The 19,728-nt window shown below is 37.8% G+C and overlaps 1 protein-coding gene across 2 annotated transcripts in view; it reads right to left on the minus strand.

The window, feature by feature from the left end:
- Positions 1–284: 284 nt before the first annotated feature.
- Coq3 (coenzyme Q3, methyltransferase) overlaps positions 285–19,728 on the minus strand; it is a 35,521-nt gene continuing 16,077 nt past the window's right edge. For both annotated transcript variants that reach the window (XM_076924077.1, XM_076924078.1), the window contains exons 2-7: positions 16,787–16,904; positions 14,106–14,258; positions 11,992–12,091; positions 10,658–10,900; positions 3,544–3,703; positions 285–1,830 (exon numbers count right to left, since the gene is read on the minus strand). In XM_076924077.1, the coding sequence (XP_076780192.1) occupies positions 1,610–1,830; positions 3,544–3,703; positions 10,658–10,900; positions 11,992–12,091; positions 14,106–14,258; positions 16,787–16,904 (995 nt within the window). In that variant the 3' untranslated portion in view covers positions 285–1,609. The remainder of the gene's footprint in view (positions 1,831–3,543; positions 3,704–10,657; positions 10,901–11,991; positions 12,092–14,105; positions 14,259–16,786; positions 16,905–19,728) is intronic.

Below are 19,728 nucleotides of genomic sequence, written 5' to 3' on the forward strand. Positions count from 1 at the left end.
CTACCTTAGACACAAGCTGCAACGTGAACCACACACTTTCCACCTATGTCACTCAGCAGACACCCTTTGTGCATGTCCTTGCATAGCATCTGGTCTTTGAGGAAAAGTCAGCTTCACATAGTTCAAGAGGGGAAATAAAATCACATTAGCTCTTTTAATTATATAAATAATAGAAAAAAAATCTCAAAACTAAATTTTTAAAGTACAAAATTCAATAAAACTTAAAAGTTACTATACTAATTACTTTTTTGTTGCTATGATAAAGCACCACGGCCAAGAAAAAGTATAGAAGGAAGGGTTTATTTGAGGCTTACAGTTCCAGAGGTATGGGAGTCCATCACCGTCATGGCAGGGAGCGTGACAACAGGCTGGCAGGCATGGCACAGGAGCAGCTGCTGAGCGCCCACACAAATCCACAAGCAGGAAACAGAGATCATTCTTGCCAAGACATAAGTCTTTTAAAACCTCAAAGCCCACCAGCAGCGACAGACACCCACCAACAAGACCATACCTCCCAATTGTTCCTAAACAATTTCAGCAACTGAAGACCAAGTATTCAAACATATAAGCCTATGGGGACCATTCTCATTCAAACTACCACCAGTTGTTTTTATTAATTTATATGTATGGTTATTTCGCAGGGCATGTATGTCTGTATATCACGTGAATGTCTGCCGAAGCCTGAAGATGGGGTCAGGTCCCCTACAACTGAAGTTACAGATAGCTGTGGCCCATCATGGGGGTACTGGGAATGAAACCCAGGGCCTTTGCTGGAGCAACCAGTGATCTTAACTGCTGAGCTATCTCTCCTGTCCCTGGACCATAAAATTTTCAAAGAACCACATACGGAACTAAGTCCTATACATAAAACATTAGCTAAACTTCTTTTAATGTTTGAATTCAAATACACCATATATTTAATAACCCAGTGATGTCCAGAATCCCATTTTTTATGGGATAAAGTGTATTTTACTTACATAGAGAAGAAAGTAGCTCACCTCTGAGGTACTATTGGCATTTGATAGCTGCTGGTAAAAGAGGCAATTTCCTTTAATGCTGTGACCTCTGGTGTATCAGCCACACTCCAGGGTAGACCCTATACTCAAGAGAAGTTGGTCAACACAAACTGAACTTGAGGGAGGGAGGGAAGGAGGGAGGGAGGGAGACATGGCCCCACTACCTTAGGTTTAATGTATATTTTGTACTCTCAAGTATCAGTGAAAAAAACTACAGTGCTTTTTAATCAGTCAAGGGCATTGTATCTTTAACTAAAATAAAGGAATACCATAGACAACAGAGATTCCAGTTAAAATAAATAAATAGCAGCATATGCTTCTGTTTACACGTGTGAGAAATGCCTAATATGTAAAATGAAATAAGCACACGTGTTTCTACAATGAAAGCCAAGAGTCTTAAAACTCCCTAAATCTTCACAAACCCTCATCAGAAAATTCCTCAGAGTGTCTCTTAAGTGATACAGAAAGTTTTCTCCACTGATTTAGATATTTTTATTGACCCTTTGTTCTTCAGAATCTCTCAAAAAGGAGTAAGAGTTTTGAATTTGTAAACAACAGTTCCCAGCATATTCACTGCTGTCCTCAGAGGTGTCTCATTTTTTCTGCTCCTCACGGACACTTGGGCCACCAGAGGCACTGGCATGGAGTGCTTCTGTTTCCCTCTTTAAAGCAGACTCAGCAGACTCCGGGTGCTCCGGAGCCCTGGACCTCACAGCATGGGCTGCATAGTTAAGGCTGGTATTTTCACTCCAATGCCAGTAACCTGAGAAAGGATTATAGATCATTCCTGCCACAGTTTCAACTGACAGACCATCTGAAAAAAAAAAAAAAAGAAAGAAAGAAAGAAATATAAAAACTTGGACTCAATAAACGTTTACCATTCAAACCACAAGAACACACAGTCACTCTTCATATTAACATAAAGTTACCAACTTAATGAACAAAAATGCTTTGCAGTCATGCTTGATCATTCTTAATTACATACTTAATTTGCACACTCCAAAGCAGAGGACTAGGTTACCCCAGTCGAGACTATTGTATGCGGTCCCTTTCTGAATGCCACATAGAGAACGTGTGTTCTCAAGCACTGGAATTAGAGATTTGTCTAGATTAGCTAAGTGCTTAGAATACTCTTACGTTCTCAACAAATGGTAGCTGTCACTTGAGAATCTCTGTCAACAAGAAACTGTCTCCATAAGGTACTGTTTGGGGGTTGTATTCTCCTTTATTTGTTGAGACAGGGCCTCACCCTTGTTTAAGACTGGCTTTTTTATTTTACTTTTTATTAATTTATTTACTTATTCACTTTACATTGGGTAACAGCCCTCCTCCTTGCTCTCCTCCAAACCCCACCCTCACAAATGCCTCCCCCATTACCCCCCTTGGGTACCACCCCACCCTTGGACATCAAAAATTGGCTTTATTTAATACAGGTTTTCTGCATAGCCAAGGCTAGCCTTAAATACCCCGTCCTTCCGGCACAGCCTTTTCGTTTTGGGATTACAAGTCTGCATCACTATGCTGAGCTCCAAAAGGATTCTTACAAATGTCCTTTCTCTATCTGCAAAAGCCACCACACTGCTCTGAACTGACAGTATTTTAAAGAAAATATTTTGCTGATGCACTGTGGTCAACAAAAGCATGGGAAATGGTGTCTAAGTACTCAACAAGACCTCCAAAATGCCAAATGGGTGAACTAAGAAACATCCCTTAACAGATTCCAATAAACAAATCATTTACCGTGTCAAAGCATGGTGAGACACTGTGTAGAGGATAAAAATGAGCTTATGGGCCAGAGAAGAGTGAAGAAATGAGAAAATTACACGCATTCATGCTTAGATCATACTTGATGGCAGGTGTGAACACATACTCCAAATACCAACTGGGTTCAAATACCAACTCTGACATCTGCTGTGGTGACTCTAGGGCGCTCGTGTAGGTATCAGAAATATATAAGAAATGATATGGAAGTTAAAATACATCTGAGTGTAGAAGAGTCAGGGAAAAAATATCATAAGATACATTAAGATAAGCAGGGCTCATCAGGAGAAACTGAGAAAGTGGAATACACCCTGACACCCATCCTTAAACAATGAAGACTAAATAATCCAGGAAAGGGTTTAGTGTTCACCACTCAAGGCTAAGTGCAAGTCAGTGGTATCTACTTCATTACTATACTTTCAAAGAGTTTAAGACATAGTTAAAGAAAGGAAACTAGGGCTGGAGAGATGGCTCAGTGGTTAAGAGCACTGGCTGCTCTTCCAGAGGTCCTGAGTTCAATTCCCAGCAACCACATGGTGGCTCACAACCATCTATAATTGAATCAGATGTCCTCTTCTGGTGTGTCTGAAGACATACAGTGTACTTATACACATACAATAAATACATCGTAGAAAAAAGAAAGAAAACTAACATTTGAAAACATAGCAATCTGCTTACATAAATCCTAGATTATGCAATTAATAATTATACAGGCATGACAGGTTCAGATAGACCTTGACAACTGGAAAACAATTTTAATACTTACTTGGTTCCAATATGCTCTCTAGCTTTTCAGGTGAAACAAACTTCTCCCATGTGTGAGTGCCTTTTGGAACAATGCCTGCAATTTGCTCTGAGAAAACAATTCCCAAAGCATAGGACAGCTGGGTTTTGTTTATTGTAGTAACGAATAAAGAGCCACCAGGCTAAAGGGAAGAAATGTATACACAAGTAAAACAGTGGACGTGAAGAACAAAAGTTAGAAGCAACTGTGAGGTAAAAGCTTGCTTCCACACTCTGCTTTCTGAATGAAGTAAGTACAGTTAAAGACACATAAGTAGCTATAAAACATAAATACCAAATAGCATTTTTCTCTTTTGGGAAAAAATCTGTTATTACAGACAATCTAATACAGACACAGTCACTAAATCTATACATCAAGCATAGCTTTCAACTCAAAATTCTCTTGTTATGTATGTATGTATACATATTTATTTATGTATATATATTCTTTTGTATGTATTACAAAGTAGTATTACTTTACTTTATCTGAGTTGATACATGTCTACATTTATATTCTTTTTTCTTTTGTTGAGACTTTTTGTATATCCGTTCCTCCAAATCCATCCCCCAGTCTCATTCTCTAGCTTTGTAGCATGTCTGCTGTGGTCTCAGCTCACTCTCTACCTCAGTCTCAGAGGACTAAGCAGATCCTGTGGGATCATCCTGTTTTTCTCTGTCCTGTGGACCCCAGACTCTACCATACACACTCCTAGCTCATTCCCATGTCTATGTGTCAGCTTCTAGTACTTAGGAACACATTTTACCTGGACCCCAGTGACCACACCTATCAGGATCCCAGAAGAACTTCCTACCAGGCAACACACAGCCACCACACTTGCCTAAGAACCATAGAGGAAACAAACCAAGGAACAAAACACCCACCCAACAAAGATGAGAACAGATATCACCACCTATAATTACAACCTTCCAACTCCACATATTTAGATGATAGTGTAGAAACACAACCAATAATATCCAGGACAATATGTCTCTATTAGAACCCAGCAACTCTAATTAAGAAGGCAATAAGTATTATAACTGAAGCACAAGAAAAGACCTTAGACTAGCCTAGATGGATATAACAGAGGACCATAAAGAGAAAATAAATACACCCCTTAGCACAATCTGTGAAGACACAAACAGTGGGAGGAAGTGAATAGAACAATTCAAAACCTGAAATTAGAATTAGAGAAAAAAAAATGGAGGGAGACTGGAAATGACAAATTTAGGAAGTCAAACAGGAACCACAGAGGCAAGCCTCACCAACACAATACAAGAGATGGAAGTGAGAATCTCATGCATTGAAGACACAATAGAAGAAATGTCTATCTACAAAACCAGTTCTACAGATGGTGCTAGAAGGAAAACACCAACTTAAAGGGGTTAGCCACACCTAAGAAAACACAAGGTGTAAATAATCCCAGGCTAGCAAATCAAAAGAAGGGAAACACACACACACACACAGATCGCCACCACCACATAATAACAGGAATCAATAAAGCACTGCTCATTGATATCTCTCAGTATCAATGGTCTCAATGCTCCAATAAGACAGACTAACAGAATGGAGGTGAAAACAGGATCCAGCCTTTGGCAGCATCTAAGAAACACACCTTGACATCAACGTTAAACATTTTAAGCAAATGGTCCTAAAAGTAAGCTATTATCAACATTTAATATAAAAATTATAATATATAAACATATATAATATATTTACATGTAAATATAAACATTAATTGTTAATATTTAATAATATGGACTTTGAACCCAAACTAACCAGAAGAGATAGGGAATGATACTACATATTAATCAAAGGAAAAACCTACCAAGAGGTCTTAGCAACTCTTAACATCTATGCATCAAACACAAAGGCTCCCAAGTCTGTTAAGGAAATACTACTACAGCTAAAATCACATATTGTCCCTCACACACTAATATTGGAAGACTTCAATACTCCACTCTCACCAATAGGCAGATTATCCAGACAGAAACTAAATAGAGAAATGTGAAGTTACCTGGCATTATAAACTAAATGAACCTAACAGATATTTACAGAACATTTCATCCAAACACGAAATAATAAACCTTCTTCTCCACACTTCATAAAACTTTCTCCAAAACTGACCACATACTCAGACACAAATCAAGTCTCAATAGATACAAGAAAACTGAAATAACACTCGGCATCCTATCTGATCACCATGGATTAAATCTGGCTATAAACAACAACTGAAACAACAGAAAATTGACAATCTCATGGGAGCTGAACAACCTACTACCGAATGAAAAATGGGTAAAGACAGATACCAAGGAAGAAACTAAGTGGGGTGGTGGTGATGTATGTGCTTAATCCCAGCACTCAGGAGGCAGAGCTCTGTGTTCGAGGCCAGCCTACACTCCAGAAAGAGTTCTAGGACAGCCAGGGCAACACAGGGAAACCCTTTCTTGAAATACCAAGAGAGAGAGAGAGAGAGAGAGAGAGAGAGAGAGAGAGAGAGAGAGAGAGAGAATGATTAAAAATGAGGACATGATAAAAAGCAGTTCTAAGAGCTAAGTTCATAGCACTAAGTACCTACATTAAAAAATTGGAGAGATCATATACTAACACCTTCAGATCCCTGGAAAGCTCTAGAACAGAGTTATGGAGGTCTATCAACCAGCTTTTGTTTTAATGCCATGAATACCATAGTACCTTGGTATTCTAAAAATAGCTTGCAAGTACTGGAAGAAATGAGTCAGGCTTTAAGCAGAAGCAAGAGGGTAGTGGGCTTGATTATTGCTGGTATAACAGCTTTAATTCCATTAATTACTAGCACCACTGCTTCTGCAATTGCTGTGACTCAAGAAGTTAAGATAGCTACTTTTGTTAATCATTTAGCAAAAAATGTTACTAATGTGTTGAATATACCAGAAGTGCATTGCTTTTGATAATGCATATTCCACGATAGGTAAGGAAGGCATTCTTGTCAGAATGACCTAAGACAGGCTCAGTCTTGTTAATGAAATAAAAAAGGGGGAGAGGCGGAGAGCCTTTGCGGCTGTTTGGCATCTGGAAGAATGGATTGATGCTCTTTATCCTATCCAAATTACTGGAAGGAGGTTCAAAACTTAAGGGTAAGGAGCCATCTTGAGGGTCATGCCAAATACCATTGGATTCATGTTAGTTCTACAATTTACAATGGTAGTCATTATAATTAGGAAGAAGTTTAATGACACTTGCAGTGTATTTGGCATAATTCTAACACCTCTTGGGATGTTTTAATGATACATAGGGAGCTTATGAATTTTAAGAATGCTGCTCTGCTAAGCATTGATGTGGTAGATATTGCAGATAAAATTACCCATGGCCTGAGGTCAGTATTTCTATTTTGGTCAAGCTTCAAGAATGGCATATATAGCTTGATCATACTAGCCCTTTTTGTCCTGGGAATACTTTTATTCCTGCCCAATGTGTTAACGCTATTCTACAACAACATCAACATGTTGGCAGCCAAGTACATAACTTATTTAACAGGCTGGCAAGCCAAGGATGGGTAAGATTCTGCACAGAGCCTTATCAATCTAAGACAGAAGTTTTTGCTTTTGATAATGCATATTCCACAATAGGTAAGGAAGGCATTCTTGTCAGAATGACCTAAGACAGGCTCAGTCTTGTTAATTAAATAGAAAAGGGGGAGAGGGGGAGAGCCTTTGGGGCTGCTTGGCAAGAATCTGACGTGGGCCAAGGACAAGGAAATGGGCTGCTTGGCAGGAATATGACATTGGCCAAGGACAAGAAAGCAGGCTTCAGGCAGGAATCTGACATTAGGCTAGAACAAAGAAGTAATTTCAGGTAGGAATCTAAATCTTAGTCTACAAAGAAGTAATCTCAGGCAGGAACCTAAATATTAGAATAGAACAAAGAAGTAATTTCAGACAGGAATCTAAATTTCCAGCGAGAACAAGGAAATAGGCTTCAGACAAGAAAATGACCTTGGGCTAGGACAGGGAATTAGGCTCAGATACTTTGGTCATCCTGATAAGCCCTTAGAAACAGTGATGGGAGTGTTCACGTAATTGGGTTTGATGCTTTGCTTTTTCTTTGACTATTTGTGTTTATTGTATTGCTTGTTCCTTGACTATTTGTATCTATTATATTGTTAGACCCTCAACCTAGAACTGACCTTAATACATGCATCAAAATCAAAATGGTATAAACGCATAAAGGAGGAGGGGGGATGGGATGGGGGTTCTAGGAAGGGGAAATGGGGAAAGGGGATGACATCTGTATTGTAAATAAATAAAATATCCAATAAAAACAATCCCCCCCAAAACAAACCAAAAAGTATATGTAAAAAATAAAAATAGAATCTATTTTGATACTTGAAAAAATAAAAATAAAATCTTTTGATACTTGAAAAAAAAGGAAAAAAAAAAAGAAATCATATCCAAAAGGAATTGTATCCATTTTCATTCAATTCCAGAAAGCCTTTAATTTCTTTCTTAATATTTGTCTCTAAATATTTTCGTTCAGTTGTGGGTTGCTCAGTCTCCTTGAGTTTGTAAGAGTTACGTTGATAGCTCATGATGGTAAGCATGGAGACCTGGGAGAACGTTCATTGCCACAGGAGTGTAAACATGTATAGCCACGATGAAAATCAGTGTGGCAGTTCCCCAGAAAGATGGGACTCTATCTACCTCAAGAGCCAGCTGTATTCAAAGGATGCTTCATCTTATCACAGAGACACTTGCTTAACCATGTTCATTGTTCTTCTATTGATAATAAGAAGAAATTGAAAACAATTTCTAGGTATTATGCAACAGGAAAATTGATAAAGAAAATGTGGTACATTTACACACTAGAATACTATTCAGCTGTTAAGAAGAATGAGATCATAAAATCTTCAGGTAAACTGGAAAATGGATGGAAAGATTATCCTGAGTGAGGTTATCTCAGACCCAGAAAGACAAATATGGTATGCAATCACTTATGTGTAGATATTAGCTCTATGTTATCATTAAGTATGTGATAACCAAGCTACAATCCTTAAAGGTTAGGAATACAATAAGGGACTAGCGGGGACACATAGATCTCACTAGGAAAGGGAAATAGAATAGACAGATATGGATGGAAGGAGGGTCTAGAATAGGAGAACTGATAGGTGGTGGGGAGAGAAGGCCAAAGGGGGAAAAAAAACAGGGAGAGAGTTAAAATTAAGAGCAATCCGAGGGGATGAAATAGAAGCTTCCTAGAATATATACATATATGAAAGCAATCTAAATAAAATCACCAAATAACAGGGGAAGTCTGAGCCCCAAATAGACATCTGTGTTGATTTGTTGGCCAAAGAGGTCCCATAGACTCCCAAAACAACCTAGCCTGTTGCCAAGACTATAGGTTGTTCTTCATGAACTGACAGCAAGCAACACCCACACAGCTCACTGAAGATGGAGAAGTCCTGCTAGTGCCATATAAAGCCTTCCCCCCATGAACTAGTGTCTTTGATACAGGAAGGTACTTTGCATGATACCGAAAGAGAAATGCAGATACCAAACTAAGCAGCCACAAACGCTTTGCTCTACACAGTGTCCTGCATGCAACAAATGCTAGGGAAATGATAGCACAACATTTGGAGGCGGATCCAAGCAATATCTGATTTGACTTAAGGCCCTCTCCATAAGAAGGAACCCATATACAACACTACTTGGGTGACCAAGAACCTGAGTCTAGATATCCCAGGGACCTAGGGTAAAACCAAAACCAAAGAAAAACAAACAAACATAGCAATGAAATTACTCCTAATGACATTCTGCTACACTAATAGATCAGGGCCTTGTTCAGCCATCATCAGAGGAGCTTCTTCCTGTAGCAGATGGGAACAAATACAGAGACCACAGCAAGGCATTATGTATAAAGTGAGAAACTATGGAACACTCAGCCCCAAATGTGATGTCTCTATCAAATCTTTTCCCTCAGGAAAGCCTGAGGAAGGGAAGGCAGTCTTATAGATTCAGAGGGGATGGAGGACATCAAAATCAAATGGAGACAGCAGAGCCTCACAGGTCTGCACCAGGTCCTCTTATATATATTATGGCTTCCACTTAGTGTTTTTATGGGATGTGCAAACAAGTATGCTTCTGGTTCTTGTGTCTTCTTTTGGGCATTTTTCCTTTTGTTTGTTTGTTTGGTCCAAGTCTGATGTGTTAGTTTTTTGTTGTATCATATCATATCATATCATACCATATCATACCATATCATACCATATCAAAATTGTTCCTTAGAAGCCTGTTTGTTTTCAGTAAGAGATGGAAAGGGAGTGGATCCAGAGGTGAGGGGAGGTGGGGAGGAAATGGGAGAAGTAGAGGGAGGAAAACCATAATCAGGAGATTGTGAGAAAATGTGTATGTGAGAAAAAATTGTATTTTTAATAAATGGAAATAAAACTTTTGTTAAAATATATGAGTAGGGGCTAGAGGGACCACTCTGATTAAGAGCACTGGCTACTCTTCCAGAGACCCCAGGTAGATTTCCAGCACCCACATAGTGGCTCACAACCATATTTAACTCCAATCCCAGGGATCGGCACCCTCTTTTGGCCTCTGAGGACAATGCAAACATGGTAAACAGGCATACATGAAGGTAAACACTCACACACGTCTAATAAAGGAAGGCAAATTTTAAAGGAATAAGCATGGACAGAGGCTGGAGAGGCAGCTCAATGGATAAGTGTGCATATTGCTCTTGCACAGGACCCAAGGTCACTTCCCAATGCCTATACTGAGAAGTCCACAACTTCCTGTAACTCCAGGTCCAGGAGGGTCTGATATCTCTAGCTTCTGCAGGGATCAGCGCTCACTTGCACATACCTATAATTTTACCACCTTTAAAAATATTTATAGGTCATAGTGTAGGGCAGCATTAAGGCCTCAGCAGACTGGAAAGACCTGCTATTGAAGGCAACATGGAGCAGAAGTCATCTCTGGCAGAGATACCAGGCCCTAATCCTTCTTTCTCAGTCTCTCTCTCCTGTCTTACTTACTGAACTGCTAAAGTATCCCAGCACAATGCATTGCGATGGATATACACTTTGAGGAGTAAATAAGAAGCCAACTCTTACTTTCAATACTTGATAGCAGCACTGTATGAATGTTTCCAGGTTGATCACATGCTCTACAACTTCAGAAGCCACAACAGCATCAAACAACTCTGCACTCTCATTCACAATCTCCTCCAGGGAACACACTTTGTACTGGATCCTCTTATCCAGCACTGGATCAAATGATTTATGGTGCTGTGCTATCTTAATGTTTTCAGCCACCGGATCGATTCCAACAACTGAAGCTCCCAGTCGCCCTAGAGGCTAATGGCATAAAAACTGTTATGCTTAAGAAGAAAACAGAACACTTGTTAACAATAAAAAGTTTATACAAATTGGTTATCCAATACCAAGTAGTTGGCCCTAAATATATACATTCAAGCAATACTAAACAGAACCAACAAACCATCAGGTTGTATTCATATATTCATTCTTATACATATGTGTAACACTAATAATGTTTTAAAAGATGCTGTAGATTTGATATAGGAGATATGGGGAGGGTTGGAGGGAGGAGAAGGAGGGGAGAGAAATTATGTCAATATAGCATACATCATGAAATTTTTAAAAATTAATCTAATTAAAATTTTCCATAGGTCAAAACTGCTATTCTGTGTTTCAAAGGGCAGCATATAAAATACTAAAACTATAACTGAAAATATCTATCAAAGATTAAATTATGATGCAAAAGGTCCTGTGCTAATGAGGACTGGAAAACACAGCTGTAAGGCATACATCTCCCTCCCAGGGACAATAACCACACATCTAATACTCCAGACCACCTAAAAGAACTGATCTCCACAAGTAGCACAACTCTTGTAGGCCTTGAGATGTATAAAAGAAGAGACTAAACCTGTATTTAATCTCATAGAAACTGCCTAATTTCTTGGGATAAAAGAGATCAAACAAAGCTATTTGAATGTCATATTCCTATTTGTTATTAAAAAACAAACCCTAAAATCTTCAGTAGAGTTTTATAAATTTTTTTAACTTTGAAAACAAAACTTTTACAATAATATTAAAATTAGTACTACTCACTAAAAAAGTTATTTGCTGAAAGGATAAATGAAGCAGAAACCCACTTCTCAATTTTTTTATCCCAAATAACAAAATTTTGATAAAAACACATTAAATGCATGTATAAAATTCTTAATAATGCACGTATTCTCACTTGAAGAATGAGTTGAGATTTATTTGAAATGCATTGTTTCTGTAAACCTCCTGATGCGATCTACTTAATTACTGTTTGAATGATTTTAAGAATTTATTAATCTTACTAGCACTATTAGGCACATTGAGAAATTCTCATGTGCGGGGTTCGGGGAGGAATGGAAAAGGCTCTGGAAGGTACTTACTTCAGTTAATAACCCACCACCACAGCCAACGTCAAGAATCTTCATCCCAGATAAAGGCTTTCCTGGATGGTGATTAGCACTTTTTTTCAAAAGATTGTCTCTTTAAAAGAGAAATTCAAAATATATAAAAACAGACAACTACTTTTAATCAACAAAAGGTTTTAAAATATAGTCTTTAAGGAAATATTCACCTTCATCTAATTTAATTTGCTTATTTCACTGTCTTACTTTGAGACAGGAGCTCCTTACAAGGCTTAGACAAACGTTGAGCTCCCAATCTTCCTTCCTCAGACACCTGAGTTCAGGGTTCACAGGAGAGTTGCCACCAGGTCTAGTCCAGAATCCTCATTAGAAATGAATCATTATAAACGTATCTCTTATTTTCAGAATGAAATGATGTATTTAATTTGTACATTCGATAGTCAAGGTTCTGAGATAATTTGGCATTAATCTATCATTGTTCTAGTAATAATCTAAAGAAAAATTTCAACCTAATCTAATCAAATGAACCTAATTTTATTCAACTACATTTTCAGTCAGTCAAACTGTCTCAACAGTATGAAATGAAAATTTAAAGCCTCTGTTGACTATGTTTTCAGAAGTTTCTAGGATAACTTCATGTATTATTTACAGATAAAAAAGCAGGTAAGAGTTCCACATTTATTTAAGATGTCTATATTCCCTTCTTTATTATGTCTCCTGTAATCTTCTAAATTAGTGGGGCCTGCTCATGTATGACTATGTACACTCACACCAAAATCAAGTAAACTTATTCTACAATAATCATAGTAATGCTTTACCACATACACAAACGTATTTGCACATGCACCTACATAATCTGTTACATACTTTATAGTATAGAATTGCAAATTAGGCTTTAAATTGGATATATAAATTTAATTATACATATACTAAAATAAACATATAATGAACATCTTAGACTTAAAATAATCCAGACATTAGCTAAGTTGATTGCTTCAGGGTGTTATAGGAAATGATCTGTTTCAAATGAAGTCCAATCCATTCTTCAAACAGTCACAAAACGATGTTGCTATTATTTTCAAATCATATTATTTTCTTCTGATGGCTTCTAGTTATGATGAAAACAAAATCCAAGCACGTACCCATGGTTTGCATCATGCTAGATGACCTGTTTTATGTGATATATAAATAGATGAGAGCTAGAGAGATGGCTTAGTGGTTAAGAACACTGACTGCTCTGCCAGAGGATCTGGGTTCAATTCTTAGCACCCACATAGCAGCATACAACTATCTGTAACTCCAGATTCCAATACCCTCACACAAACATACATGCAAGAAAAATACCATTGCACATAAAAATTAAATAAGTAAGTAAATAAATAAAAATGCTACAGTTGCTTAACTATAGTTGTCAAACTTAGTAATGCTAGAATCTCCCAGAAGATGTACTGAAATGCAGACTGCATCACTGGCAAGACCTCTCAACTCATGTCTTTCTTTACCTCCCACTAAAACACGTGGTCCACATTTCATTTATCCAAGTAGGTTTCAAAGGCTGGTACTAGAGCCCCATCAACATCAGCTCTCAAAAGTCTGGTGAGCCAATCTGTCTCTGTAAAGTTTCCTTTGTTAGAACTGCCTAAAGGTCACAAGGCCATAGCTATAAAGGACCTTCAAGACACAGCACTTGAGTTCCATTTCATAGGGACTGAATTCTACCTGACCTAACAGGGCCAAAAATGTTTCAAGTTAAGTTGTAAAAGCAACCTGAGATTTTAGTACTGTTTCTACAAGTAAATGGCTTTAAATATATTGTTTTTTAATTTTAAATTATGCTTCTGCATATGTGAACATGGATGTCAGATACCCTGGAGCTGGACTGGTTGTAAGCTGCCTGATGTGGGTGATGGGAACCAAACCCTATGTGAGCAGCAAGAGTTATTAACTACTTAACCATCTCTCCACCCTAAAGCTAATACTTTTAAATCATGATGAGAAATATCCCTAATTTCCAAAGCAACCTTAAAGTGTAAAATTTTTGAATTTATAAGTAAATCAAAAGAGAAGGGAATGCAAATTAGCGAAGGATGCACTTTTAAGGTAAGACTTAAAGGGAGTTTCTGGACTGTTACCTAATGAATGGCACTCGTAGATCATTCATAGAATGAAGAGGTGCAAACTTTCCATACTCATCCCACCACTTGTGAGCCAGAGCCAGGAAGTTTTTAACCTCCTTGCTGTCAACTGTTGTTTGCAAAGTACTGTATGATCGCTTCCAAGGGGACCTAAGGGATGAAAACAAAGAACCAAGCATTGTCATTGTTCTAACAAGGTGTTCCCAGAGTATATTATATAGAAAGATTCTAATTTATTAGATTCTAAATATATAAAGCATAGATAGTGATACTGTAAGATCACAACCACATGCTCATACATGTTCACAATTCCACGGCTCTCATCAAGCTCCACCATCTTCTCCCTGCCTGCGGTCTCACTCTTCTAACGAGTCTGCTGGCTCCATACATCACCAGCATCTAATCTGATTTCCATAATTATTCTGAAGTAAAAAAATCTAGTTATTTTTTCTCACATAAAATGCTTTCAAGGATTCCAGTGTCATTAGAGAAAAGACGAAGATCTTTGGCATGACAGAAAGCTCGGAATTATGGAGTCCCCAGCTACTTCTTTCTCAAACTCATTTCCTCCTGATCCTCCTCCATTAGCCACACTGCCTGGAACTGGCCAAGCTTACTCTTTCCTCACACACCTTGTGTATATTCTTCCTTCTGTCTGGACCATTTTCCCTATATCCCTTTCTTTCCTCTACTAAGCACCTAAGTCTCTCATCCCTCAAATCTTATTTTAAATAAAATGTTACCTACAAAAATCTTCCTTGGTGCTCAAATGTGGGTTGCATTCCCCTATTTTAACTCCTACATCACTTTGTACTTACTCCTGGGTTGTATAGTCATCAGACATGTCTGTTACTCACTAGAATACCGATTAAGAAGGAAAGGCATGAGGTAGGTAGTCTTGCATATCATTTTATTCCCAGGGACTAGTGCAGTTCCTAGAATATTGTTTCTCAGGAGATCATTGTCAGATAGATAATTTGAAGAAAAAGGATGAGAAAAAACATATAATTTGTTTTCAGTCTTTTAATCTCATGAGAAGGGGAAGCAAAACAAAATTAGATATAACGCTAAAGCACATGTCAGTGCAGTGTAGAAAAACCCCAAAGTTCTGCTTGGCAAAAGATAATTAGACTGTGAAGTCACAAACAGTAATGCTACTCAAATGATTGCTATTCCTCTTGGATACCTTAGAGAGCACATTCTGTAGTCATCATTCTTTTTTTAATTTAAATTCATGTCCCACATGCCGGTGAGATGGTTCAGTGGGTAGACACTTGCTACCAAGCCTGACAACCTGCTTTTGATCCTTAGGACCCATGTGGTTGAAGGAGAGAACAGATGCCTGCAAGTTGTTCTCTGACCTCCACAAGGGTGTCATGGTATTCATGACTCACCTCTTCTCCCTCTGCCCCCGACACACACACACACACACACACACACACACACACTAAATAAACAAACAAGCAAACAACTGTAACTTTAAAAAATTTAAGTTCAAGTATCACTGTTCTCTAATACTCCTTTTAGGAATATGAGTGGAATTCTAAATAGGAATCCTTTGTCATGAGTAAGGCAAAACTTTAGTAACCAGGACTAACTTACAAAAGATAACAAACAGTAAGGAGTTGTTGCTCTTTTGACTAAGAATAGTTTTACCTACACCCAATCTCAAAGGTGCTCATTTATAAGACACAAGGGTGGTCCATACGGGTGTGCACTGAGGAAGCAGAGTCAGTTTTAACCAGTACTGGGAAGTATTTTTCCTAAGATCAGAAACTGCTTTGTAAAGCCTAAGCATGTAATTCTCTGACTTAGTCTTACTACCTAGCATTCTATAGACTTAGCATCATAACCGTCTTAGCATGTTTGTGTTTGGCTTTATCACAAGGGAATGACAAAGAAGTAAAACCATCCCCATGTCTTTAATACAGCCTTTCGTCTTTTCTTTAGTGATAGAAATAGGGGTGGGGAGTTGTGGGAGTTTGAAAAGGAATGGCCCCATAAACTCTTGTGTTTGAATACTTGATCCATACAGGACAGCGCTATTTGGAGGTTTGGCCTTGCTGGGGTCAGTGTAGCCTTGTTGGGGGAAGTGTGTACCAGGGGGTAGGCTTTGAGAAGCTCAAGACAGTTCACTTCCTGCTGCCTGCCAATCCAGATGTAGAACTCTCAGCTCCTCCAGTACCATATCCGCCGGCATGCTGCCATGCTTTCCATCATGGTGATAATGAACTAAACCTCTGAAAGTGTAAGCCAGCCCTAACTTAATGTTTGCCTTTGTAAGAGTTGCCATGGTCATGGTGTCTTTTCACAGCAGTAGAAGCCCTAACTAAGACAGGCTTATTAAGGGAAAAAGGCACTCTCCAAGGAGAAGTGGGCTGGTGAACTTGAAAGAGTGAGTCTAATCTTCATTAGAAATACAAATTGTCTCTGAATTTAAATAAGCAGCACTCATGGCTATGTACTATATTTTCCTTCTAACTTTTAGGTGAACTTGAAGTTTTCCAAACCTAAAAATTATTACAAAATAATTATTAAAGAATATTTAAACAAGTAAAAGTGACAAATTAGACCATATGAGCTTTAACATACTGGCCAAATTTATTAAACATAATCAAAACTAAACTGCCATTACACATAATTATGCTAATCTCTACAAGAATAAGAAATAGACTCACCTGTAAGTGTTTACTCTGGTCAAACAGGAAAAAGCCATCCCGTAGGATCTAAGCCACATAGTGCTGTGTTCACTGAGGTACCATGGCTTAATCTGTAGATTCCTAGTGAGCTGCTTCCCTGAGTAAGCAAAGCCAGAGAGAAGCATGTGATTCCTGCTATCAACATCGTTGAAGAACTTTATATGGTATTCATATGGTGTATTGCAAATGATAAACAAAAGAGTTTCTTTGAGATAATAAGGGCAATAATTTGGGATTTAATTAAAAAAACAAAAATGAAGATTTTACTTTTTCCATCTAAAAATTAAAATTATCAAAAATTAAGTAATGAATATGTAAATCTGTCACTCTTTTTTAAAAATGTGTGTGTGTGTGTGTGTGTGTGTGTGTGTGTGTGTATGTGTGTGTAGGTGCCTGTGGAGGCCAAAAAAGATTGTTGGATTCCCTGGAGCTGGAGTTCCAGGCACTTTCAAGTCATCTGACATGGGTCCTAGGGACCAAACTCTAGTCCTCTCCAAGATCAGCAAATGCTCTTAACCAATGAGCCATCTCTTCAGTCCATACAATTGATTTTTATATCTGCACTAGGTTGCATTAATAAAATCAGAACTGAAAAGGGAGACATAACAAAAACTGAGAAAATTCAAAAAAATCATCAGATCCTACTACAAAGGCCTATACTAAACAAAACTGGAAAATCTGGATGAAATGGACAATTTTCGAGACAGATACCAGGTACCAAAGTTAAATCAGGAGCAGATAAACCATCTAAACAGTCCCATAACCCTTAAAGAAATAGCAGCCGTCATTAAAAGCCTCCCCACCAAAAAAAGCCCAGGACCAGATGGTTTTACTGCAGAATTCAGGGATGGTTCAATATTCGGAAATCCATCAATGTAATCCACTATATAAACAAACTCAAAGAAAAAAACCACATGATCATCTCACTAGATACTGAGAAAGCATTTGACAAAATTCAATATCCCTTCATGTTAAAAGTCTTGGAAAGATCAGGAAGGTCCATACCTAAACATAGTAAAAGCAATATACAGCAAACCAGTAGCCAACATCAAACTAAATGGAGAGAAACTTGAAGCAATCCCACAAAGATCAGGGACTAGACAAGGCTGTCCACTCTCACCTTACCTATTCAATATAGAACTGGAAGTCCTAGCCAGAGCAATTAGACAACAAAAGGAAGTCAAAAGGATTTGACAAAAATGACAAATAGAAAAGGAAGAAGTCAAAATTTCACTATTTGCAGATGATATGATAGTATACTTAAGTGACCCTAAAACTTCCACTAGAGAACTTCCTCTACTCAAAGGATAAATAGGCTGAGAAAAAAATTAGGGAAATGACACCCTTCACAATAGTCACAAATAATATAAAATACCTTGGTGTGAATCTAACCAAGCAAGTAAAAGATCTGTATGACAAGAACTTCAAGTCTCTGAAGAAAGAAATCGAAGATCTCAGAAAATGGAAAGATCTCCCATGCTCATGGACTGGCAGGATTAACTTAGTAAAAATGGCCATCTTACTAGGTTACATTAAAAAAAAATTGCAAAATATATTCAAATAGAAACTATTTCATCTTTTACATTAAAATACTAATTTCTAGATTGTCAAAACTAGTTCAGATTCTGTCAGTTCCTGAAGTGGTATTTTAACAAAAGTCAGTGTGTATGTGTGTGTGTGTGTGTGTGTGTGTGTGTGTGTGTGTGTGTATGTGTATGTGTGTGTGTTATTGGTAGATGGGCAGACAAACAGACATATAATTATATCCTAAAATAAAAACTTATAGTTTATATGTTCAAATTTACATAGACCTACTTAATAGGTTATTCAATTATTGTACAGTTACTATTTAGATAAAGTATCCTAGAGACAAAAATGACATTAATCATGATAAAAGGACAATCCACTAAGAAGATGGAGCAATCCTAAATGTGTATTACCAAACATTACAATTTCAAAACAAATAAAGCAAATCTGACAGAACTAAAGTGAGAAAAAACTAAACCCACACCTATAGTAGAGGGCCAGTGGTCCTCAGTAAGTGGAACAAGCACCAGAAAAAAAAATCAGACTGAACATCATTAAGCAATACATATAACTGAATTTGTGAAACACTCCACCCAACCTGCAACAGAATCTACATTCTCTCAAGCATTCATAGACTATTCAAAAAGACAGACTGAATAATTATTGTTTAGCCTCTAACGAAAGTAAATCCACTGATGCAAGCCTTCTAAAAATTACCAGGCTCAGACAATTCTACTGAGAATCTCTGTAAGAGCAGCAGGTGCTCCCAAAGGAATCTTCCGTCTGAACAAAGCTCCTGGAAGAAGAAATGACAAACAATGCATCCAGTCTCTCCAGTAGAGCACAGCAGTGGCTGACAGTAAGTGCTGATGAAGGATACCCTCGCTAGCCATCCATCCCAGCACCAGGGAGCTGAGAGAAGGAGGGAGATGCCGGTGCTCGGCCTGTGCTGCACAGTGGCCCTATCTTGTTTTGTTTCCTTTGTTTTTCTTGTCTTATTGAGGTTTGTGTTTGTTTTGATTTTTATTATTTATTTATTTGAGAGAGAGAAAGAATATGAAGTAGGGAGATGGGAAAGATCTCAGAGTAGTTGGGGGAAGGGAATATGGTCAAAATATATGAAAAATATTAAGCAAAAAAAGAAAAAGAAAAGAAAACAATAAAGTGAGACAAACCCTAACAACAATGCAGGACACTTCCCCACTAATTTTACAAAGCTAGAACCCCTCTAAAAAAAAATCAAAGAAGTTTACAGATGTATTTGCCTAAAGATCAGACTTACAAGTCTCAATGAATACTAGCAAATAAAATCATATTATATGTAAAAATACGGTCACACAACCATAGTGGCTGAGGCAGGTGCAGCAGTGTACACCCATCCATGATGAGTACTC

This window comes from Arvicanthis niloticus, chromosome 25 (assembly GCF_011762505.2).
Source record: "Arvicanthis niloticus isolate mArvNil1 chromosome 25, mArvNil1.pat.X, whole genome shotgun sequence".
Taxonomy (NCBI): domain Eukaryota; kingdom Metazoa; phylum Chordata; class Mammalia; order Rodentia; family Muridae; genus Arvicanthis; species Arvicanthis niloticus.